The sequence below is a fragment of the Eleginops maclovinus genome, chromosome 4 (genome assembly GCF_036324505.1).
Source record: "Eleginops maclovinus isolate JMC-PN-2008 ecotype Puerto Natales chromosome 4, JC_Emac_rtc_rv5, whole genome shotgun sequence".
In the NCBI taxonomy this organism is placed as follows: Eukaryota; Metazoa; Chordata; class Actinopteri; order Perciformes; family Eleginopidae; genus Eleginops; species Eleginops maclovinus.
In genome coordinates, this window is record NC_086352.1 from 1269570 (window position 1) to 1293353 (window position 23784).

Here is a 23784-nt window from a genome sequence, read left to right on the forward strand (position 1 = left end):
ACCTTATTTCCCACCCTCCAGCCCTTTTTCCCCAGCTCCCAGACTTTTTTTCCCCAACCCCAGCCCCTTTCCCCAAAACCCCAAGGCCCCTTTATTCCCGGGCCTTCCGGGACCCTATTCCCGCCCGGGACCCTATTCCCAGCCTCCAGCTTTTTCCAAACCCCCGTCCCCCTATTCCAAAACCTCGGGGACCTTTTTCCCGGGCCCCCAGACCTTTTTCCAGTTCCAGTTTTTAAACCCCAACCTCCAGACCTTACCCTTTAACCCCAAAACCTTTTTCCCCACCCCCGGGACTTTTTTCCCCCCACCCCCAGCCCCTTATTCCCAACCCCCCAGCCCTTTATTCCACCCTTTCCGGCCTTTTTCCCCAGCCCCGTTTTTTTTTCCAACCCCGGGCCCTTAATTTCCCAACCTGGGCCCTTTTTCCCCGTCCAGCCTACCCCCCACCCTCCAGACTTTTTCCCCAAAACCCCCGGCCCCTTTTTCCCCAACCTCCAGACCTTTTTTCCCAGCACCGGGCCCCTTTTCCCGGGCCCCCCAAAGCCTTTTAATTCCCGGCCTCCAGTTTTTTATACCCAACCCCCAGACCCTTTTCCCCAACCTAGCCCTTAAATTCCCACCCCAGATTTTTCCCCAACCCCGAAATTTTTCCCCAACCCCAAGCCCTTTTTCCCAACCCTCCAGATTTTAATTCCCAAACCCCCAGATTTCCCACCCCCGCCCCTTTTCCCCAGCCTCCAGCCCTTTTTTTTCCACCCTCCAACCTTTTTTCCCAACCCTCCAGCTTTTTCCCCAAACCCCCAGCCCTTTTCCCCCCTCGATTTTTTTCCCCAGCTCCCAGCCCTTTTTTCCCAACCCCCAGATTTAAAACCCCAACCCCCAAAACCCCCTTTTCCCCAAAACCCGGGGCCCCTATTCCCAACCCCCAGGAATTTAAAACCCCAGACTTTTTCCCCCAGACCCTTTTCCCCCAACCCCGGCCCCAAATCCCACCCTCCGGGATTTTTTCCCCAACAGCCCCCCCTTTTTTTTTTTCCACACTTTTTTAAACCTTTCCTTGATTTCTGCCGAAAAGGTAAACTTTTTTCAAAAAATTTTGGACGCCTTTTAGTTTCCCAAACTTTATTTTTTAAATTTTAAAAACTTGCCCTGTTAACACAATTTAAAAATGTATTCTCCCTTTCCTGACTTTATTCCCCACATCCCAGATGATTTCTCATCAGTCCACAGTGCACCTGTTAGTACATCCTGCAGTCAGAGGAAACTAGGACTCAGCGTCCTGTGAAGTCTGCAAGACAGAGATTAGGATGCGTCAAGGTTGCCTACTTTCATACAGTACAAGTACTTCAGTGTACTGAGCGACAGTGTGTGCATCTCACTGAGGTCAGCTGATCTATCTCATTGGTGTTCGGTGGTCATCGCCCTGCCGACATGCTGCTGCCTTACTGGGACCAGTAAATAGTTCCTCTCCTCCAACCAGATTGGAATTGGGCCGTAGGGTTTGCTCCACAGGGACTGGAACATCCGAATGATGTAATGTGAGAGCTTCCGCTCTGCTGGGAAACACTAACGAGGGCTGTGATTGGTTGAAAGCTCTCAGAGCACTATAAACACACATCTGTATTTATGCCCCCCCCCCCCACAAGAGGCATATGTTTATTTAGGTTCTACATGGTTCTGTAGCTCCTGCAGAGTTTCCAACCTTTTATTTCCCAAATTTTAATCATGATTTAGACTGAAAGGCTTGGTCCCCTCGACACCTGACGGAGGCTTCTGTACGAAGGCGTTCCTACACAAGCAGTATTTATATTTATTTATTAACCGATATTTCATCAACAAGATATAAATGTGAGAACAAAGACGTACATCTAAATAACAGAGTCAACAAACACGTGTCACACTGACAGCTTTATTCAACTTTGTGATAAATAAAAAATAAATGTGGATCACAGATCACTGGAACAAACGGAAGATTTCCTCACAGAGAAAAGAGACGGAGCGTCAGAGAGACGGAGCGTCAGAGAGACGGAGCATCTGAGAGATGGAGCGTCAGAGAGACGGAGCGTCAGAGAGACGGAGCGTCTGAGAGACGGAGCATCTGAGAGATGGAGCGTCAGAGAGACGGAGCGTCAGAGAGACGGAGCGTCTGAGAGACGGAGCGTCAGAGAGACGGAGCGTCTGAGAGACGGAGCGTCCGAGAGACGGAGCGTCCCAGAGACGGAGCGTCAGAGAGACGGAGCGTCGCAGAGACGGAGCGTCAGAGAGACGGAGCATCAGAGAGACGGAGCATCAGAGAGACGGAGCGTCCCAGAGATGGAGCGTCAGAGAGACGGAGCGTCCCAGAGACGGAGCGTCTGAGAGACGGAGCGTCTGAGAGACGGAGCGTCAGAGAGACGGAGCGTCTGAGAGATGGAGCGTCAGAGAGACGGAGCATCTGAGAGACGGAGCGTCAGAGAGACGGAGCGTCAGAGAGACGGAGCGTCAGAGAGACGGAGCGTCTGAGAGACGGAGCGTCTGAGAGACGGAGCGTCCCAGAGACGGAGCGTCAGAGAGACGGAGCGTCGCAGAGACGGAGCGTCAGAGAGACGGAGCATCAGAGAGACGGAGCGTCCCAGAGATGGAGCGTCAGAGAGACGGAGCGTCCCAGAGACGGAGCGTCTGAGAGACGGAGCGTCTGAGAGACGGAGCGTCAGAGAGACCGAGTGTCCCAGAGACGGAGCGTCCCAGAGACGGAGCGTCAGAAGTCTAACCACTCCGTCATGTAGATGCAGTTTGAGGGGGAGATCTCCCCACCTTCCTGACAGTCATCAAACACCTGAGGACACAAACTGGAAGTCAAACACCTGAGGACACGGACAGGAAGCCCCCACCCCCCTTGTTACCGGGCAGAGTACCCCAATCCCTGGTTACCGGGCAGAGTCCGCAGGGCGTCCTGACGAGGCCAGTGGGCAGCAGCACAGCGTTGACCCCCCGGTAGAGCTTCATCTGTCCGTCCACGCTGCCCACCGTTCCCTCCTTGGCGGCGATGACGGTCATCTCCACCTTCCCATCGTAGATCAGCGTGTTGAGGATTGTCTCGATGTCGTCCATCGACAGATCCACCTGCAGACATGGAGACATCTCTCAGTTAACCCAGGTTAAACTCGGGTTAAACCCAGGTTAAACTCGGGTTAAATTTAGGTTAAACCCAGGTTCAGATTGGGTTTAACTCTGGTTGAACTCCATCTCCCCTGATGTGTGGCTCCGCCCCTGTGTGGTGTGATGTCATAAAGGGGGCGGCACTATGTCACCTTGCTGATGCCGAGCTCACAGATGTACTTCCAGACTTCATGAGACGTGGCGAAGGAGCTGTTCCTCTGAACCATCGGACTCTGTTTACTGTCCCTCGCTGCTTCCGCCTACACACACCCACAGACACACAGACACACACACACACAGACACACACACACACACCAACTATGTTGGGGCTATAAAGGAATTACAGCACGGTCACATGCCTTCCCATCACAACCGCTAAGCTAAAGGCGGCTAATGTTGTGTGTCTGCTGTGTGTAGATAAAGTTGTGCACCTTGCTCTGCAGGAACTTGAAGCACTGCTGGTTCAGGACCTCCACAAACTCGGACTCAAAGTCCTGGTCGCTGTACCAGGCGCCGCCCGTCACCGAGCGGTCGGGCTGCAGGTTGTACAGCATGTACACCTTCTTCTTCGACGCCTGAGGAGAGAGGGAAGACCTGACTACTGCAGGTTCTATCCAAGGTTTAACTGTTTCCCAGGTTTAAACTCAGGTTAGACTCGGGTAAACCTGGTTTAAACTCAGGTTTAACTCGGGGTAAACCTGGTTTAAACTCAGGTTAAACTCAGGGTAAACCTGGTCTAAACTCAGGTTAGACTCGGGGTAAACCTGGTCTAAACTCAGGTTTAACCTGGGGTAAACCTGGTTTAAACTCAGGTTAAACTCAGGTTAGACTCGGGGTAAACCTGGTTTAAACTCAGGTTAAACTCGGGGTAAACCTGGTTTAAACTCAGGTTAAACTCAGGGTAAACCTGGTCTAAACTCAGGGTAAACTCGGGTTAAACCTGGTTTAAACTCAGGGTAAACTCGGGTTAAACCTGGTTTAAACTCAGGTTAGACTCGGGGTAAACCTGGTTTAAACTCAGGGTAAACTCGGGTTAAACCTGGTCTAAACTCAGGTTAGACTCGGGGTAAACCTGGTTTAAACTCAGGGTAAACTCGGGGTAAACCTGGTTTAAACTCAGGTTAAACTCGGGGTAAACTCGGGTTAAACCTGGTCTAAACTCAGGTTAGACTCGGGGTAAACCTGGTTTAAACTCAGGGTAAACTTGGGGTAAACCTGGTTTAAACTCAGGTTAAACGTGGGGTTAACTCAGGGTAAACTCGGGTTAAACCTGGTTTAAACTCAGGGTAAACTCGGGGTAAACCTGGTTTAAACTCAGGGTAAACTCGGGGTAAACCTGGTTTAAACTCAGGTTAAACTCAGGGTAAACTCGGGTTAAACCTGGTCTAAACTCAGGTTAGACTCGGGGTAAACCTGGTTTAAACTCAGGGTAAACTCGGGGTAAACCTGGTTTAAACTCAGGTTAAACTCAGGGTAAACTCGGGGTAAACTCAGGGTAAACTCGGGGTAAACCTGGTTTAAACTCAGGTTAAACTCAGGTTAAACTCAGGATAAACCTGGTCTAAACTCAGGTTAGACTCGGGGTAAACCTGGTTTAAACTCAGGTTAAACTCAGGTTAAACCTGGTTTAAACTCAGGTTAAACTCAGGGTAAACTCGGATTAAACCTGGTTTAAACTCAGGGTAAACTCGGGGTAAACCTGGTTTAAACTCAGGGTAAACTCGGGGTAAACCTGGTTTAAACTCAGGTTAAACTCAGGGTAAACTCAGGGTAAACTCGGGTTAAACCTGGTTTAAACTCAGGGTAAACTCGGGGTAAACCTGGTTTAAACTCAGGTTAAACTCAGGGTAAACTCAGGGTAAACTCGGGTTAAACCTGGTTTAAACTCAGGTTAAACTCAGGTTAAACTCAGGATAAACCTGGTCTAAACTCAGGTTAGACTCGGGGTAAACCTGGTTTAAACTCAGGGTAAACTCGGGTTAAACCTGGTTTAAACTCAGGTTAAACCTGGTTTAAACTCAGGTTAAACTCAGGGTAAACTCGGATTAAACCTGGTTTAAACTCAGGGTAAACTCGGGGTAAACCTGGTTTAAACTCAGGTTAAACTCAGGGTAAACTCAGGGTAAACTCGGGTTAAACCTGGTTTAAACTCAGAGTAAACTCGGGGTAAACCTGGTTTAAACTCAGGTTAAACTCAGGGTAAACTCAGGTTAGACTCGGGGTAAACCTGGTTTAAACTCAGGTTAGACTCGGGGTAAACCTGGTTTAAACTCAGGTTAGACTCGGGGTAAACCTGGTTTAAACTCAGGTTAAACTCAGGGTAAACTCGGGTTAAACCTGGTCTAAACTCAGGTTAGACTCGGGGTAAAACTGGTTTAAGCTTGGGTAAACTCGGGGTAAACTCGGGTTAAACCTGGTTTAAACTCAGGGTAAACTCAGGGTAAACTCGGGTTAAACCTGGTTTAAACTCAGGTTAAACTCAGGGTAAACTCAGGTTAAACCTGGTCTAAACTCAGGTTACACTCAGGGTAAACTCAGGTTAAACCCGGGGTAAACCTGGTTTAAACTCAGGGTAAACTCGGGTTAAACCTGGTTTAAACTCAGGGTAAACTCGGGGTAAACTCGGGTTAAACCTGGTTTAAACTCAGGGTAAACTCAGGGTAAACTCGGGTTAAACCTGGTTTAAACTCAGGTTAAACTCAGGGTAAACTCAGGTTAAACCTGGTCTAAACTCAGGTTACACTCAGGGTAAACTCAGGTTAAACCCGGGGTAAACCTGGTTTAAACTCAGGGTAAACTCGGGTTAAACCTGGTTTAAACTCAGGGTAAACTCGGGGTAAACTCGGGTTAAACCTGGTTTAAACTCAGGGTAAACTCAGGGTAAACTCGGGTTAAACCTGGTTTAAACTCAGGTTAAACCTGGTCTAAACTCAGGTTACACTCAGGGTAAACTCAGGTTAAACCCGGGGTAAACCTGGTTTAAACTCAGGGTAAACTCGGGTTAAACCTGGTTTAAACTCAGGTTAAACTCAGGGTAAACTCAGGTTAAACTCAGGTAAATTTGTGTGAGTGTTGTGGACTCACAGCCACAGACTTCACAGCCTTGATGAGCTTCTTGCTCTCCAGGTTCTTCAGGATCTTGTTGACCTCGGTCAGAGGGAGGTTGCTCTTGAACCGGATGTCTCTGCTCCAGATCCCTGCAGCACAATTGTGATATTTACTGTGTTGATATTTACTGTGTTGATATTTACTGTGTTGATATTTACTGTGTTGATATTTACTGTGTTGATATTTACTGTGTTGATTGAGTCCCTTTATATGAACATGGTTCAGTTACTGAAACAGAAAACAGACGGAAACACAGAACACAAGAAGAGGGATGGATTTCAAAATAAAAGCCTAACCTTTGTTTCCTGCGTCCTCGATCACCTGGTACACCAGCTTCTCCTGGTTATCTGAGCCCTTCATCTTACTGACAGACAGACAGACAGACAGACAGACAGACAGACAGACAGACAGACAGACAGACAGACACACAGACACACACACACACACACACACACACACACACACACACACACACACACACACACACACACACACAGAGTATATTTCCAGATCTAATAATAGAAACATCTTGAATGAAGATGACAGATATTACATTTAGTTTTTCGGGCAGTTGTGGGACAATAAGAAGTCAGACCTGCCATGCTTGTAAATAAAGTAAATAACGAGTATATAATATATATATATATTATATACGAGTATATAATATATATATATAATATACGAGTATATTATATATATATACTCGTATATTATATATAATATACGAGTATATATTATATACGCTTATATATGATAAACAACTACATAATATGCACACAGTATTTTTAGGATGCTATGTGTACCTGGCGCTCTGGCCGTCCTTCATCCTGTACAGGAGCCCCGAGCTGTTCCTCAGCAGGTCCAGCTGACCCTGTGGAGACAGCACAACCCATCAGAACTACAAACATGGCAGCTCCGATCGGCCAATCAGACGGCAGGACAGAGGGGACTGACCACTGAGAGCAGCTTGTTAATGGCCAGCGCTCTCTGCTGCGGCTCCAGGTGAGGCATGTCGTTCTGAATGACCGCGTCCGTGATGCCGTGAGGAAACTGCAGACACAGCGCTTTGATCCTGCACACACACACACACACACACACACACACAATTTAATCACTGAATATGTTCTGGTTTCCTTCTGATGAGAAACTAATAGTCTTTTGGTTTTTGGAAAAAATATCTGAGGACGGAGGGAACAATCGTCCCTTCATCCATTTCCTCATTGTTCAGTATTTGTAGTCAATATCCGGAACATAGTGACATCACCATGTGCCACTCACACTCCTATTGGCCAGGACTCCAACACACAGGTAACCAAGTTAATCACTGTTTCATTCAACAACATATCCCAATAGATAAGGGAACAGTTTCTAAACCTCAGCTATTATTGCCCCTTCATAGGGTTTATTTGACATGCTTCTGATATACATCTCCCTCTGTCATCGTGTTTACATTTTACTTCAAACTTCTGCTTTCATGTTCTATTCTGAGTTGTTTGTTTGTTTGTTTGTTTGTTTTCACATCGTGTTTGCTGCCTTGTTTACTTGCTGCTGTGACGGCAACGTTTTCTTTAGGATCCCTTATGCTGAGGATAGCCCCTCATTAAACGCAGGTATGTGTGATTCGGTTTCTGGGTGTAAATCAGAACCCAGGTGTACTGGAGGACAGCCGAATGAACAGGTGCCCCCCCCCCGGGTGAGACCCTGTGACAATAGCAGTGGTTTATGGTCTGTGTTTCTGGTTGGGGTCATTTAACTCTAAATGTGAGGGAAGGTAAAGGGGGCTCTGCGCATTGATCTCCGGTGAAGCTCTCCCTCCGCGGACTGACCTGCTCTCCACCTCCGCGAGGTCCATGGCGCTGCCCTCCTTCTTCACCGTGACGTCACTCATCTTCTACCTGAGTATCTTGTTTATTCCGTGTTTCTGAAGAAGCTCCGGAGCTAGGAAGCTGTTGCATCAGCTTAGCATCAGGTTAGCATTTCAGCTAATGTTGACATGCTGCGTTCAGGGTCCTCAAGAGTCATCGGGGGCGGCCTGTAAACCCGCCTGTTCAAAAATATCGGAACGTAAAGAAATAATTGGTATAATAGGAAAACGTAAAAAACAAAGTCGTTTTATCAAATACTTTATTTATTGCTTTTTCAAATGAAATTATACAAAACAATTATTAAATTGTGCAAAAGTCTTTACTTTCTCACACGTGTTGCATGTTTACAGCTCCGTCAGAATAAAGGGACTTTCTTTGAAAATGTGATATTTTTGGACTTTATCATAAAGTTATGGATTTGGCTGAAAGCGTTTGTTATGTTTTAGCTTTTAAAAAATACACTTTATTCACACGATGTTTGACATCTTTCAGAATAAAGGGACTTTTTTAAACATTTATATATTTTTTGACTTTCTCAAAAGCTTTTATAATTTGCTGATGTGATGTTTTAGCTTTTTCAAAAATATATATTTATTTTGTACCTTTTACCAGTCACTGGATTCTGAGCTGTAAACATACTAACACACAAATAATGCGTTTTTGAGAAAAAGAGTTATTCGTGCGTTTGTATGTTTACAGCTTCTTTAGAAAAAGTGACTTTTCCTATTTTTTAACTTTCTCAAAAGCTTTTATATTTGGCTGATAGCTTTTGTAAGCTTAAAGCTTAAATAAATAAATAAATGAACAAATAAATAAATGAATAAATAATTGAATAAATGAATAAATAATTGAATGAATGAATAGATAAATAAAAAAATAAATGAATGAATAAATAAATAAATTAATAAATGAATGAATATATAAATGAATGAATGAATGAATAAATGAATGAATGAATAAATAAATAAAGGAATGAATGAATGAATGAATAAATAATTGAATGAATGAATAAATAAATAAATAAATGAATGAATGAATAAATGAATGAATAAATAAATGAATGAATGAATAGATAAATAAAAAAATAAATAAATGAATGAATTAATTAATTAATAAATGAATGAATAAATAATTGAATGAATGAATGAATGAATAAATAATTGAATGAATGAATAAATAATTGATTGAATGAATGAATGAATGAATAAATAAATGAATGAATGAATGAATAAATAAATGAATGAATGAATAAATAAATAAAGGAATGAATGAATAAATAAATAAATAATTGAATGAATGAATAAATAAAAAAATAAATGAATGAATGAATAAATGAATGAATAAAAAAAAAAAAATGAATAAAAAAATAAATAAATGAATAAAAAAATAAAAAAATAAATGAATAAATAAATAAATGAATAAATAAATAAAGGAATGAATAAATAAATGAATAAATAAATGAATAAATAAATAAATGACTAAATAAATGAATAAATAAATGAATAAATAAATGAATGAATAAATGAATGAATAAATGAATGAATAAATAAATGAATGAATAAATAAATAAATAAATGAATAAATAAATAAATGAATAAATGAATGAATAAATAAATGAATAAATAAATAAATGAATAAATAAATGAATGAATAAATGAATGAATAAATAAATGAATGAATAAATGAATAAATAAATAATAAATAATAAATGAATAAAAAAAAAATGAATAAAAAAATAAATGAATAAATAAATAAATGAATAAAAATAAATGAATGAATAAATAAATGAATAAATAAATGAATAAATGAATGAATGAATGAATAAATGAATGAATAAATAGGGCACCAAACCCCGAAACTGCTCCCTGGCGCGGACGACGCTGAAGTTAGCGTCAGAGCAGGGGAAAGTTAAGGGGAAAGTTAAGGGGAAAGTTAAGGGATATTTAATTCACAGCGCTGAGCGACCAATCCTCCGTGCTTTAAACCTCTTAAATCTCTGCATAGCCGATTTATTTGGACTAGATTATCCCAGAGTCTAAACATTCTTTATAACACGGTTTTGGATTTGTGAAAGCTTTGTTGTATTTGTGAAAACACAAAAAGGGGAGATTTCGCTGCTTTCTTTTGAATCTACACCACATTGGACCAGGTGCTGATAAATTGCGGGGAGGCATTGCCTTGGCCATGTCACTACATATTGATTCAGAATAGGTAAATTAAATGACTTCAATAAATAAATCTGGATTCTACGGAAGAGGATTAGGGCCACATGAAAAGAAATATACTTTTTGCACATCCCAGAATTCTGCCTTTAAAGTGAGGATTCTGTGTGTCTGCAGGCCCTCTGCGGACAGCTCGGCTGCAGTCTGTCATTTTACTTCTGATCATTTAACTTCAGCGTGGTCTGGCGCCGCGACCTGGCAGCCTCTCCGCTATCCTCAGGGTACGGTTAGCCCCGCCCCCTCACAGCTCGTTGCTATGGAGACGCGTCCGAACAGCAAACAGCAGTTTGACCGAGGTGTGTTTCTGATCGGAGCTGGAATCTGAAGTAAGGACACTTTACCATCTTTATTAGTGCTATATTAACAGCACAGAGGGAGGAATAACAGGTCCAGTATCAATAATAATGATATATTCAATGTTATAATATAGATTTATCTTCTTTCAGAATCCGTACAAAAATCACGGAAAGTAGTTCCGGTAAACACAAACAAAAACAACCGCCGAAAATAAGTAAAGTCTTTTAGTGCTGAGTCTCTTAAGCCTGCTTGTGCCGCCAACGCTCAGGGCCACTACAGAGCGCTCTCCTGCAGGGGGCGAGCGCGCGTGGTAAAAACACCCGCCCGTGTCCCCACGCTGGCCGGGACCCGTGGTGCTCTGCTCCCCCCACGCCCTCCTAACTGGTGAGGGGGCACTGAGCGTTGGAGCCAACACATCTGCACCGGGCTGCTGGGTCGCCAGGAAAAAGCGGTCCGCCTCCTCAGCCAGGGCGCGGGGGTCGGTAATGGCTGTGTTTGCTAGCGCAGTCTGGACCCGGGGCGGCAAGTGGCCCAGGAACATCTCCACGAACAAAATCCGGGGATCTCCACACCACACTATACAGAATTATTATGATGATGAATGTATTTGATACAGGTGTTATTAACTAACAACAACATTTAAACAGACACTCAAAGAAACCATTTCACTACGTAGCCTACTACTTTCTTGTAAGTACTACCAAATCAACAATAACTGTGAGCCGTGCACACAAGACGCTCCGCTTCTGAAACGCGCCCGGTGGAATCCCGGCGTTAGTGTATTTCAATGCTAATACTGAAGGAGACAGTACTTCCTCGGTGGTATTCATACTTCTACTGAGTACTCCTTCCCCTTTTCTGATTGGTTCATTTATAGGAGTCGGTCGTCATGACAGCAGGAGCCGTGTCAGCGCCGCTCATCATTCCCATCACGCACCTGCACACGCACAGAGCCAAGAACCACGTGGACACACAAACACCTGTTTCCATACATTCAGGTAAACACTTAGGTGTACACACACACACTATTTATCCAGAAGTACTTTATTTATCCCAAACTGGGACATTTTTGAAATTTCTTGTAAATAGGGTTTCCATACACAAACTAAATGTAGTGTTATCAGTTTAGTGTGTGTGTGTGTGTGTGTGTGTGTGTGTGTGTGTGTGTGTGTGTGTGTGTGTGTGTGTGTGTGTGTGTGTGTGTGTGTGTGTGTGTGTGTGTGTGTAGAGACCCCCTCCTCTCAGATCTTCTTCTCTCTGGATGGCTCGAAGCCGGAACCGGAGCATCGGGGTCGCAGCAGGAAGTACAGTGGGCCGCTCCTGTTGCATGCTGGGAAAGTGACGGTCAGAGCAGTGGCTGTCTCCAGGTAGATTAATATCCTGAGTGTACTAATATCTGCAGCGGTGGAGAAGTATCTTCTTACTGAAGTGAAGTAGAAATCTCTTAGTTGTTGTGCAGTCTGAGTAAAGGTACCCCCCCCCCCCCCCCCCCCCTGGATACCTGTTAGAGACGGCAGGCGCAGCTCCATGGTGACGAAGGTTTTCATCGTTGATCTGGCCGATCCCAACAGGAAGCAGAGTGACCAAGCCCTGCAGGTAAACACACCTGGAGTTAACATTTAGCGAGGTTTACCCGTTTTAAACTCCAGCTGTTGTTCTGTTTCCAGCGTCCGTCTGAAGGAGCCTCTGCTGCCGCTCCACCGAGGCCCCCAGGTCTGTGCCACGGTAACTCATAATACGTATACTGATTCGCTGTGCTCAGTAAGAACCGCTACAGTTTCCATGCGGTTTGGGGGCGTAGTAGAGCCTTTGCACCTGTCAGCCCCCGTAAGAAAGGCAGAAACAGAACCCCGTTAGACTGATCCTCATGACCCTCCTCTGTCCCGTCTTCAGACCCGAGGATGATGGGGAACTCTCCTCTCGCAGGTCCTCCGTTTGTGATTGGTCGGCTGGGCTCTCCGAACAGACAGCAGCAGACTGGAGCACGCCCCCCCTCGGCGGTAACACACCTGAACACCCCCCCCACACACACACACCCAATCCACGGTGCTGAAACGTGTGATCAGGCTTTTATGTTGTTGTTTCCTGTCTGTCAGAGTTCAGGTGTCTTAAGCAGCACACAGACGTCCAGATTCCAGAGAGAGAGCGACTTCCTGCGGTAGGAAAACTAAACAAGTCCTTTCAGCTGAACAGAAATGTATTGAAGAATGGTGGGGGGAAGGGGATCAAAGAACCTGGTTACATACATTTTATGTAGCCCCGCCCCTTTTCCCACTTCAGACCGTGATGTTTCAGTTCTTCCTGTCAGTCCTGACATTTGTGGGAAACAAAATCTAAATTCCGCAATTTTCAAAATCATGTCCGAATTTATAGAATAATGAGAAATTAGTCGGACATTTAAAAAAAAGTCCGATTTTCAATTTCGACGCGGGCTGTGGCGCAACTGGCTGAAAAATCCTGAATTTTTTTGAAAGTTCATTTAGAGAAGTTTTGCAAAAGGAAATCAAAAGGAAAACTATTGGCAGACAAAAAGTGTGAATTTCAAAAAGAAGAGGATTTGGGCCACATGGTGGAGTGAGAATAATGACAAAATAGTGGGACAACTTTCTGTGAGTTTTCTTTTGAAGAAAACCGTCTCCCTCTATGTACCTGTCTCACTCTCCAGGTGTGCTCAGTGTCTCACTCTCCGTCCCTCCGACCCGTTTTCTCGGTTATGTGCTCAGTGTGGAGCCGCACTTCCTGGTTTACCTGCTCAGAGACCGCCCCCTGCTGAAGGAGGACAGGTACTGCCGCCCACAGAGAAACAATCCCTTTATTACTCACCTGATGTGTTCCTCTGTGGTCCTGTTGGTGCAGGCAGTGGGTTTTTAGATTAATATGGAAATGTTGTGTGTGTGTGTGTGTGTGTGTGTGTGTGTGTGTGTGTGTGTGTGTGTGTGTGTGTGTGTGTGTGTGTGTGTGTGTGTGTGTGTGTGTGTGTGTGTGTGTGTGTGTGTGTGCGTGCGTGCGTGTGTGTGTGTGTAGATGGTGTCCTGTGTGTCCTGTGGTTCTCTGGTTCCTGCGAACACTCAGAGCTGTTTGATCTGTGAAACCTCCGTCGCCTCACAGCAGCTTCAGGCCAGCCTCAAACTGCAGGTGAGATTATCTTAACATATTATATTCTTGTTTATATGAAGCCGTGTACTAAACCATGAGTGACATACATCCTGTGTGTGTGTGTGTGTGTGTGTGTGTCTGTGTGTGTGTGTGTGTGTGTGTGTGTGTGTGTGTGTGTGTGTGTGTTCAGGATCATGTGATGTGTGTGAGCTGTGGTTGTGGGAATCCAACTCATGTCTCCAGGTGTCTGAGCTGTGAGAGCCGCCTGCAGCCGGTAACACACTCAGCTAGAGTCACGGTGTTTGGACATTTATCCGTCCACTGACAGATCAAATGGGGGGGCAAGCACATGTTAATAACATCCAATTAGTACACAACAATACACACAACCATAAGTAGCATCATTATAAAATCACTTTAATTTAAAACTAATATTATGTATTCAGTCACATGTTAGCATGTTAGCATGTTAGCATGGCTCTGATCCAATGAATTGCATTCAGGAACCAGCAATCCAAACACCGACCTGACAAACATCACTCAGGGTTTTTCCTCAGCATGACGTGGGACTGTTCACTTTTAATGCATTTATTGTAATTAAATCAATATGCAAATGTGTGGCAGGCGGTGAGCGGGAGCGCCCCCCCTGGCCGGAGGTTGAGCTGCTCCCGGTGTAAAAGGTTAAACCGCTCTGACGCCAGATTCTGCGACTGGTGCGGCTCCAAGGTGAAGACACTGTGAACTCACATCTATTTTACATACAGAAGTTGCTGAGAGTGAAGCATTGTGGGAAATGTAGTGTGTGTGTGTGTGTGTGTGTGTGTGTGTGTTTGCAGCCCGGTTATGCAGTCAGCTGTGTGTCGTGTTGGCGCTGTGGAGCGAGTGCACCCCCGTACGCCTCCTACTGCCCCGCCTGCAGTGCCTTCCTGCAGGCCCCACCTGCCACAAAATCCTGCAGTGACATCAAACCACCTGTTGGGGGTGGAGAGGCCAAACGGGTACCCTGCCCCCCCCCCACCCACATCATGCTAACTCACAGTCTATGAACGTTTAACATGAAGCTCTCTGCTGCAGGCTTCAGCAACCTGGAAGACCACGCCCTCAAAAGGCCCCGCCTCCAGTGCAAAGAAGGCCCCGCCCACTGCTGAGTGCTCCACTCAGACTGTTGGACTCTATTACCCATCAGCCACCGAGCTGCAGAGGAAGGAGCAACAGAGAGAGAAACACAGCAGAGCAAATGCCGAGAGAAACCCGCCGCCGAGCGCCGTCAGCCCGGGGAGAGGTGAGGACTAAAGAACTACAGAACCACAGGACTACACAACTACAGGACCACAGGACTACAGGACTACAGAACCACAGGACTACACAACTACAGGACCACAGGACTACAGGACTACAGAACCACAGGACTACACAACTACAGGACCACAGGACTACAGGACTACAGAACCACAGGACTACACAACTACAGGACCACAGGACTACAGGACTACAGAACCACAGGACTACACAACTACAGGACCACAGGACTACAGAACTACAGGACTACAGAACTAAGGGACCACAGGACTACAGGACTACAGAATCACAGGACTACAGAACTACAGGACTACAGAACTATAGGACCACAGGACTACAGAACTACAGAACCACAGGACTACAGAACTACACAACTACAGGACCACAGGACTACAGGACTACAGAACCACATGACTACAGAACTACAGGACCACAGGACTACAGGACTACAGAACCACAGGACTACAGAACTAAGGGACCACAGGACTACAGGACTACAGAATCACAGGACCACAGGACTACAGGACTACAGAACCACAGGACTACAGAACTAAGGGACCACAGGACCACAGGACTACAGAACCACATGACTACACAACTACAGGACTACAGAACTACAGGACTACAGAACCACATGACTACACAACTACAGGACCACAGGACTACAGGACTACAGAACCACAGGACTACAGAACTAAGGGACCACAGGACTACAGGACTACAGAATCACAGGACCACAGGACTACAGGACTACAGAACCACAGGACTACAGAACTAAGGGACCACAGGACCACAGGACTACAGAACCACATGACTACACAACTACAGGACTACAGAACTACAGGACTACAGAACCACATGACTACACAACTACAGGACTACAGAACTACAGAACCACATGACTACACAACTACAGGACTACAGAACTACAGAACCACATGACTACACAACTACAGGACTACAGAACTACAGGACTACAGAACCATAGATGCTCAAAGAGACAGCTGTCTTGTCCTCAGGTTTCTGGAGGCAGCAGGTGGACCATGTGTGTTCTCACCTGAGGAGCTATGCTCAGAACAACGCCTCCTTCAGGACGCTGCTGGGAGAACCTCGCCTAGGCCGGGTAACTTCACCTCACCTGTACACCTCCTGTACAACACCTGTACAACACCTGTACAGCACCTGTTCAACACCTGTACAACACCTGTACAACACCTCTACAACCCCTGTATAGCACCTGTACAACACCTGTACAACACCTGTACAGCACCTGTACAACACCTGTTCAACACCTGTACAACACCTGTACAGCACCTGTTCAACACCTGTACAACACCTGTACAACACCTCTACAACCCCTGTACAGCACCTGTACAACACCTGTTCAACACCTGTACAACACCTGTACAACACCTGTACAACACCTGTACAGCACCTGTACAACACCTGTACAACACCTGTACAGCACCTGTACAACACCTGTACAACACCTGTTCAACACCTGTACAACACCTGTATAGCACCTGTACAACACCTGTACAACACCTGTACAACACCTGTATAGCACCTGTACAACACCTGTACAACACCTGTACAGCACCTGTACAACACCTGTTCAACACCTGTACAACACCTGTACAGCACCTGTTCAACACCTGTGATTCTTTTCATCTTTTGCCACACATGTCCTCCTCTCACATGTCCTCCTCTCACCTTTCCTCCTCTTTTCTGTCCTCCTCTCTCCTGTCCTCTTCTCACCTGTCCTCCTCCCTCCTGTCCTCCTCTCACCTGTCCTCCTCTTTTCTGTCCTCCTCTTTTCTGTCCTCCTCTCTCATGTCCTCCTCTCACCTGTCCTCCTCCCTCCTGTCCTCCTCCTCTGTCCTCTTCTCTCCTGTTCTCCTCTCACCTGTTCTCCTCTTTCCTGCCCTCCTCTCTCCTCTCACCTGTTCTCCTCTTTCCTGTTCTCCTCTCTCCTGTCCTCCTCTCTCCTGTCTTCCTCTCTCCTGTTCTCCTCTTTCCTGTTCTCCTCTCTCCTGTCCTCCTCTCTCCTGTCCTCCTCTCACCTGTCCTCCTCCCTCCTGTCCTCCTCTCTCCTGTCCTCCTCTCTCCTGTTCTCCTCTTTCCTGTTCTCCTCTCTCCTGTCCTCCTCTCTCCTGTCCTCCTCTCACCTGTCCTCCTCCCTCCTGTCCTCCTCTCTCCTGTCCTCCTCTCACCTGTTCTCCTCCCTCCTGTCCTCCTCTCTCCTGTCCTCCTCTCACCTGTCCTCCTCTCTCCTGTTCTACTCTCTCCTGTCCTCCTCTCACCTATTTTCCTCTCTCCTGTCCTTCTCTCTCTTGTTCTCCTCTTTCTTGTCCTCCTCTCCCCCTTACCTCCTCTCACCTGTTCTACTCTCACCTGTCCTCCTCTCTCCTGTTCTACTCTCACCTGTCCTCCTCTCTCCTGTCCTCCTCCCTCATGTCCTCCTCTCTCCTGTCCTCCTCTCTCCTGTCCTCCTCTCACCTGTCCTCCTCCCTCATGTCCTCCTCTCTCCTGTCCTCCTCTCACCTGTTCTCCTCCCTCCTGTCCTCCTCTCTCCTGTCCTCCTCTCACCTGTTCTCCTCCCTCCTGTCCTTCTCTCTCCTGTTCTCCTCTTTCCTGTCCTCCTCTCTCCTGTGCTCCTCTCTCCTGTCCTCCTCTCACCTATTTTCCTCTCTCCTGTCCTCCTCTCTCCTGTCCTCCTCTCTCCTGTTCTCCTCTCTCCTGTCCTCCTCCCTCCTGTCCTTCTCTCTCCTGTCCTTCTCTCTCCTGTTCTCCTCTTTCTTGTCCTCCTCTCTCCTGTCCTCCTCTCTCCTGTCCTCCTCTCTCCTGTCCTCCTCTCACCTGTTCTCCTCTCACCTATCCTCCTCTCTCCTGTTCTCCTCTTTCCTGTCCTCCTCTCTCCTGTCCTCCTCTCACCTATTTTCCTCCCTCCTGTCCTCCTCTCTCCTGTCCTCCTCTCTCCTGTCCTCCTCTCACCTATTTTCCTCTCTCCTGTTCTCCTCTTTCTTGTCCTCCTCTCTCCTGTCCTCCTCTCACCTGTCCTCCTCTCTCCTGTGCTCCTCTCTCCTGTCCTCCTCTCACCTATTTTCCTCTCTCCTGTCCTCCTCTCTCCTGTCCTCCTCTCTCCTGTTCTCCTCTCTCCTGTCCTCCTCCCTCCTGTCCTTCTCTCTCCTGTCCTTCTCTCTCCTGTTCTCCTCTTCTTGTCCTCCTCTCTCCTGTCCTCCTCTCACCTGTTCTACTCTCACCTGTCCTCCTCTCTCCTGTTCTACTCTCACCTGTCCTCCTCTCTCCTGTTCTACTCTCACCTGTAATCCTCTCACCTATCCTCTTCTCTCCTGTCCTCCTCTCTCCTGTTCTACTCTCACCTGTCATCCTCTCACCTATCCTCCTCTCACCTGTCCTCCTCTCTTCTGTTCTCCTCTTACCTGTCCTCCTCTCTCCTGTCCTCTCTCCTGTCCTCCTCTCACCTGTCATCCTCTCACCTGTTCTCCTCTCACCTATCCTCCTCTCTCCTGTTCTACTCTCACCTGTCCTCCTCTCTCCTGTTCTACTCTCACCTGTCCTCCTCTCTCCTGTTCTACTCTCACCTGTCCTCCTCTCACCGGTTCTACTCTCACCTGTCCTCCTCTCTCCTGTTCTACTCTCACCTGTCCTCCTCTCTCCTGTCATCCTCTCACCTATCCTCCTCTCTCCTGTTCTCCTCTCACCGGTTCTACTCTCACCTGTCCTCCTCTCTCCTGTTCTACTCTCACCTGTCCTCCTCTCTCCTGTTCTACTCTCACCTGTCCTCCTCTCACCGGTTCTACTCTCACCTGTCCTCCTCTCTCCTGTTCTACTCTCACCTGTCCTCCTCTCTCCTGTTCTCCTGTCACCTATCCTCCTCTCTCCTGTTCTCCTCTCACCTATCCTCCTCTCTCCTGTTCTACTCTCACCTGTCCTCCTCTCTGCTGTCATCCTCTCACCTATCCTCTTCTCTCCTGTCCTCCTCTCACCTGTCCTCCTCTCTCCTGTTCTCCTCTCACCTATCCTCCTCTCACCTATCCTCTTCTCTCCTGTCCTCCTCTCACCTGTCCTCCTCTCTCCTGTTCTCCTCTTACCTGTCCTCATCTCTCCTGTCCTCTCTCCTGTTCTCCTCTTACCTGTCCCCATCTCTCCTGTCCTCTCTCCTGTCCTCCTCTCACTTGTCCTCAGTTGGTCTCGGCGGTGATTCAGGAGGATCAACATGAGGTCACTGTGAGCGTCAGCTTCGTGGCGGCCGGACAGGACCCCCCCCCTCTGCAGGTCCGTCTGGTTTGCATGATGACGATAAAGTAGATTCAGGGGGACTCCGCTCCCGTAGTGCAGTAGTGAGGTGTAACTGCAGGTGTGTTGTCCCAGGTGGATCCTGCAGGAGACGCTGTTGGAGCTGCAGACTCTCTGAGCAGTGTCACGGAAACATCTGTCCTCAGAGGTACGGGGGGTGGGGGGGGGGTTTTTGGTTTATAAGATGTCTCTGCTGCATGACCTCACTTTCTCTGTGGTTCTGCGGGTCTGACAGGAAGTGTCCGGTCTGCAGGTCGGATGAAACCTCTGAAACTGAACCCGACTCCCAAACCTCCGGTGAGTAACCGACAGAAGATATAACAGAAGAAGAAACTCACCTGAACTCTTGTGCTGATCTGTGATTGGTCCCTGGTCTGCAGGTGATGGACGTGCGGGCTGCTGAAGGAGCTGGGTCCGAGGGGGATCAGGTCAGCGCCGTGCAACAGCTCCTGGACCAGGTACGAGCCTCAGCAGTCAATCAGACGCCTCCTCTGCTGATAAACTTTGCCCTGATTGGTCTGTTTGTCCTGTGTGTCTGGCTCTCAAATGTAACGTACTCTTCTTTCCTTTTTAGAAATGATATTACACCAAGAACATCCAGCTGGGTTTGCACATGTACAAACAGCTGGGACTTGGTTTACAAAAGAGATTTCTGTTTATTTTGTGACAGGTAGATCATTATAGATCTACCTGTCATCCACCCCCCCCAGCGGCATTGGGGAGGAAGCCCCAAAGAAGGGTTTCACATTCACTACATTCAGCGTATCTTCCCTTCCCTTGTCTTTCAGCCATTTAACCCTATAGTTCACTGGCCCTAACCTTTTCATCACCTGGACTGGCCCTGACCCCCGCGGTGTTAGCTTGGATGGAAAGTACACAGAGGCCTTAGATTCCAGGATGTCATGGATTAAAGGCATAGGATAAGCATCTGGTGGGGTTTTGGCATTCAGACCTCTGAAATCAACACAAAATCTAGGGGTCCCATCAGTTTTGTCGATCAACACGACAGGGGCACCCCAAGAAGACTGACACGGCTCAATTATGTCGTCCTTTAGCATTTTCTCCACATGCTCTTTGATGATTTCCCTTTTGTTGGGTGAGACCCGTTAAGCTCTGGAGCGAACTGGAATGTTATCCACCGTGGGGATAGAGTGTTTGATAACGGTGATCCTACCCATCTTCTCCGAGCAAACAGCGGACCATCTCTTTATAAGGGGCTGCACCTCCTCAGGCAGGCTTTTGACCAAGTCACAATGGGTTGAAGATGGAGTCATTGGCAAACCGCCTAAAAGTGTGAGGGGGCATATAAGGGTCACATAAGGGTTGACCGTGGAAGGCAACCTGGGCCTGCAGATGTCCCACACCAAATGTCCCGGTTCCCGGTTAAGAAAGGGGAAATATGTCCACCTCCCCTGAACCTTGAGTCCATACCTGCGTTCCGCCACATTAATCTGGACATCGGTCATCACCATGAAATTCAACCCCAGGATTAGTGGAAAAGCCAGGTGACTGTCTTACATGATGTAAGCGTCCACCGGCTAGACCGAGCCGTGCCACACATAAGACGACTTCACCATTCCCATGGCGGTGTGCGATTTCCCATCAGCCAACACAAAGATGGTCCTCCCCTTGACCCATCTTTTCACCTGGGCTGGTCAGCCACTGCCAAAGGCTGTTTTGCATTAGAGTGTAGGTACTGCCAGTGTCCACAACAGCCTCTCCGGTGTAGCTCCGAACTTCCATGGGAACCACCAACAGGTGTGGTTGTTTAGCTTCGGCCACGGCCATATGTTGTGGGGGAAAGCAGTCCTGGCCATCCCTGAACCTCGGGCCAGGTTTTTTTCTCAACTTGTCAGGGGGTGTCTGGCGGTTAACCTTAGCCCAATATTCTTTCTTGGCGGCCAAGTCTCTTTCCACCATCGAGCCGACCTTCACCAGTTGTTCCACAGTATGGCAGCTGCCCCGTGATCCGCTGATTAAGGATGGGTTACAATTATTTATTAATCTTCTTACCATCTCTGACTCAGACATATCCGACATAACCTGACCTGCTTCTTCTCCCAGCTCTGCCTGTTCAATGTCTGCCATTCTAAAGTCTATTTAAAGTAGCTCCTGTAATGAAAACCAATAGTACACTAAAAATCAGTTTATTACCTAACCATTTGTCAGTAGCTCCCCATACTGTCCACCATATGTAACAATCAGCTTGTATCCTAAGCATAGTTCCCCAAGAAAAAAGGTTCGGGAGCTACTGGGGTTATTCAACCCGGTATTAAGTTTCCACTCACTAATATTGCTGGGAAGAGACCGAGGGGTAGACCTAGGACCAGGTGGAGGGATTATCTCTCTCCTCTGGCCTGGGAGCACCTTGGAATCCCCCAGTCAGAGCTGGTTGATGTGGCCAGGGAAAGAGAAGTTTGGGGCTCTCTGCTGGAGCTGTTACCTCCGCTCCGGTGGTTTCTGTTGGCTGTCGATCAGCTGTGCGCAGCGTCTCCACTGCCCCCTGTGCGCAGCGTCTCCACTGCCCCCTGTGCGCAGCGTCTCCACTGCCCCGAGGGCGCAGCTTCTCCACTGCCCCGAGGGCGCAGCGTCTCCACTGCCCCCTGTGCGCAGCGTCTCCACTGCCCCCTGTGCGCAGCGTCTCCACTGCCCTGAGGGCGCAGCTTCTCCACTGCCCCCTGTGCGCAGCGTCTCCACTGCCCCGAGGGCGCAGCTTCTCCACTGCCCCCTGTGCGCAGCGTCTCCATTGCCCTGAGGGCGCAGCTTCTCCACTGCCCCCTGTGCGCAGCGTCTCCACTGCCCCCTGTGCGCAGCGTCTCCACTGCCCCCTGTGCACAGCGTCTCCACTGCCCCCTGTGCGCAGCGTCTCCACTGCCCCCTGTGCGCAGCGTCTCCATTGCCCCCTGTGCGCAGCGTCTCCATTGCCCCCTGTGCGTCACCCCCCAGCAGCAACTCTATCAACCAGTTAAAGGAAATAAACAAAGGTAAAACGTAGTTCTGTCTTTCTGTTGAAGCATCATTTATGAGAACACCTTTCATATCTGAAACATGAGGTAATATGTGGATGGTTTTATTTCACACGCTTCCCATTCTTCCTACTGCCAACGCTGTTGCAGTTTCTCACCTCTCCCGTTTTTGAGCGTACTCATGGGTCAGAGTGTGCGTGCAGGAACACACATTTCCCGTCAAGTTTGTTTTTTATAAATCGCAAAGATTGCTTAGAAATTGGCATACGCCATCTTTTGGGCATACACCACGTTTATAAATGAGGCCTCAGAACTGTCAAAATGAGCCAAGAACCTTTGAAACTAGTGTCTGCATATGCTAACTAATGCTAATTAACGCTCATTGCCCAACATACGCACGTTAGCATCCGGCAGTTTCTAAGTGCTGCTGTACTACAGGTTTCTATCATGAAGCTCTGGGTAGATCTGAGTCCCTCTTCAGCCTCTGTGTGTCTTCTGTCTCTGCAGCTGCAAGGCCAGCGTCCGGCGCAGGAACTCCGGCGGTCAGACGGCGTACGATGTGGTGGTGAAGTCTGGCTGCAGAGAGGCGGTGTCCCTGCTCACTGCTCAGACCGGACAGCAGCTGCTGAGACAACTGACTGAACCCGGACGCCTCCTGAACCACAGACTGAACCCGGACGCCTCCTGAACCACAGACTGAACCCGCCTCCTGAACCACAGACTGATCCCGGACGCCTCCTGAACCACAGACTGAACCCGGACGCCTCCTGAACCACAGACTGAACCCGGACGCCTCCTGAACCCCCGGACGCCTCCTGAACCACAGACTGATCCCGGACGCCTCCTGAACCACAGACTAAACCCGGACGCCTCCTGAACCACAGACTGAACCCGGACGCCTCCTGAACCCCCGGACGCCTCCTGAACCACAGACTGAACCCGGACGCCTCCTGAACCACAGACTGAACCCGCCTCCTGAACCACAGACTGAACCCGGACGCCTCCTGAACCACAGACTAAACCCGGACGCCTCCTGAACCCCCGGACGCCTCCTGAACCACAGACTGAACCCGGACGCCTCCTGAACCCCCGGACGCCTCCTGAACCACAGACTGATCCCGGACGCCTCCTGAACCACAGACTGAACCCGCCTCCTGAACCACAGACTGAACCCGGACGCCTCCTGAACCACAGACTGAACCCGGACGCCTCCTGAACCACAGACTGGACCTGAGTCGGGATGTTGACTCACTGCAAGATAGATGTTTTAGTAGTTCTCTGGTTCTCCGGCTGTTTTTAGTTTGAGATTACTCTCATAATGCAGACTTTGAGATTGTTTCTATCAGCTAAATGTCAGAAAGTGTTTTTCAACGTTTCGTTTAACCGGTTTTAAAGCAGCTCTTGGCCCTCTGCCTCCTCCCAGAGGTAGATATGAGATGTTAGTGAAATAAAGGTTATGTTTTACAGAGGAG

The 23784-nt window shown here is 47.9% G+C and overlaps 2 protein-coding genes across 2 annotated transcripts; one reads left to right on the top strand and one right to left on the bottom strand.

The window, feature by feature from the left end:
• Positions 1-1895: 1895 nt before the first annotated feature.
• polr3f (polymerase (RNA) III (DNA directed) polypeptide F) lies at positions 1896-8272 on the bottom strand. The gene is made up of 9 exons (XM_063882615.1): positions 8074-8272; positions 7202-7319; positions 7051-7118; positions 6544-6611; positions 6224-6336; positions 3571-3714; positions 3291-3398; positions 2911-3102; positions 1896-2815 (listed from the first exon to the last, which is right to left on the bottom strand). The coding sequence occupies exons 1-9, from the start codon at positions 8133-8135 to the stop codon at positions 2738-2740; spliced, it is 951 nt and encodes a 316-aa protein (XP_063738685.1). The 5' UTR covers positions 8136-8272; the 3' UTR covers positions 1896-2737.
• Positions 8273-11520: 3248 nt separating this feature from the next.
• On the top strand, positions 11521-23780 carry dzank1 (double zinc ribbon and ankyrin repeat domains 1). The gene is made up of 18 exons (XM_063881098.1): positions 11521-11629; positions 11860-11998; positions 12140-12227; positions 12299-12344; positions 12525-12631; positions 12728-12789; positions 13297-13414; positions 13656-13766; positions 13918-14001; positions 14352-14453; positions 14564-14725; positions 14802-15009; positions 16046-16149; positions 19236-19325; positions 19422-19494; positions 19582-19643; positions 19727-19804; positions 22820-23780. Exons 1-18 carry the CDS (start codon positions 11521-11523, stop codon positions 22952-22954), a joined length of 1878 nt encoding a protein of 625 aa, XP_063737168.1. The 3' UTR covers positions 22955-23780.
• The last annotated feature ends 4 nt before the right edge of the window (positions 23781-23784 follow it).

Bases quoted from the DNA above. Each gene is read 5' to 3' on its own strand.
- polr3f (XM_063882615.1), bottom strand. From the start codon at position 8,135: ATGAGTGACGTCACGGTGAAGAAGGAGGGCAGCGCCATGGACCTCGCG. The intron at 7,320-8,073 runs GTCAGTCCGCGG...GTGTGTGTGCAG, and splicing joins CTCGCGGAGGTGGAGAGCAG to GATCAAAGCGCTGTGTCTGC. The intron at 6,337-6,543 runs GTTAGGCTTTTA...ATTGTGCTGCAG, and splicing joins CGAGGACGCAGGAAACAAAG to GGATCTGGAGCAGAGACATC.
- dzank1 (XM_063881098.1), top strand. From the start codon at position 11,521: ATGACAGCAGGAGCCGTGTCAGCGCCGCTCATCATTCCCATCACGCAC. The intron at 11,999-12,139 runs GTAGATTAATAT...GATACCTGTTAG, and splicing joins AGAGCAGTGGCTGTCTCCAG to AGACGGCAGGCGCAGCTCCA. The intron at 19,326-19,421 runs GTCCGTCTGGTT...GTGTTGTCCCAG, and splicing joins AGGACCCCCCCCCTCTGCAG to GTGGATCCTGCAGGAGACGC.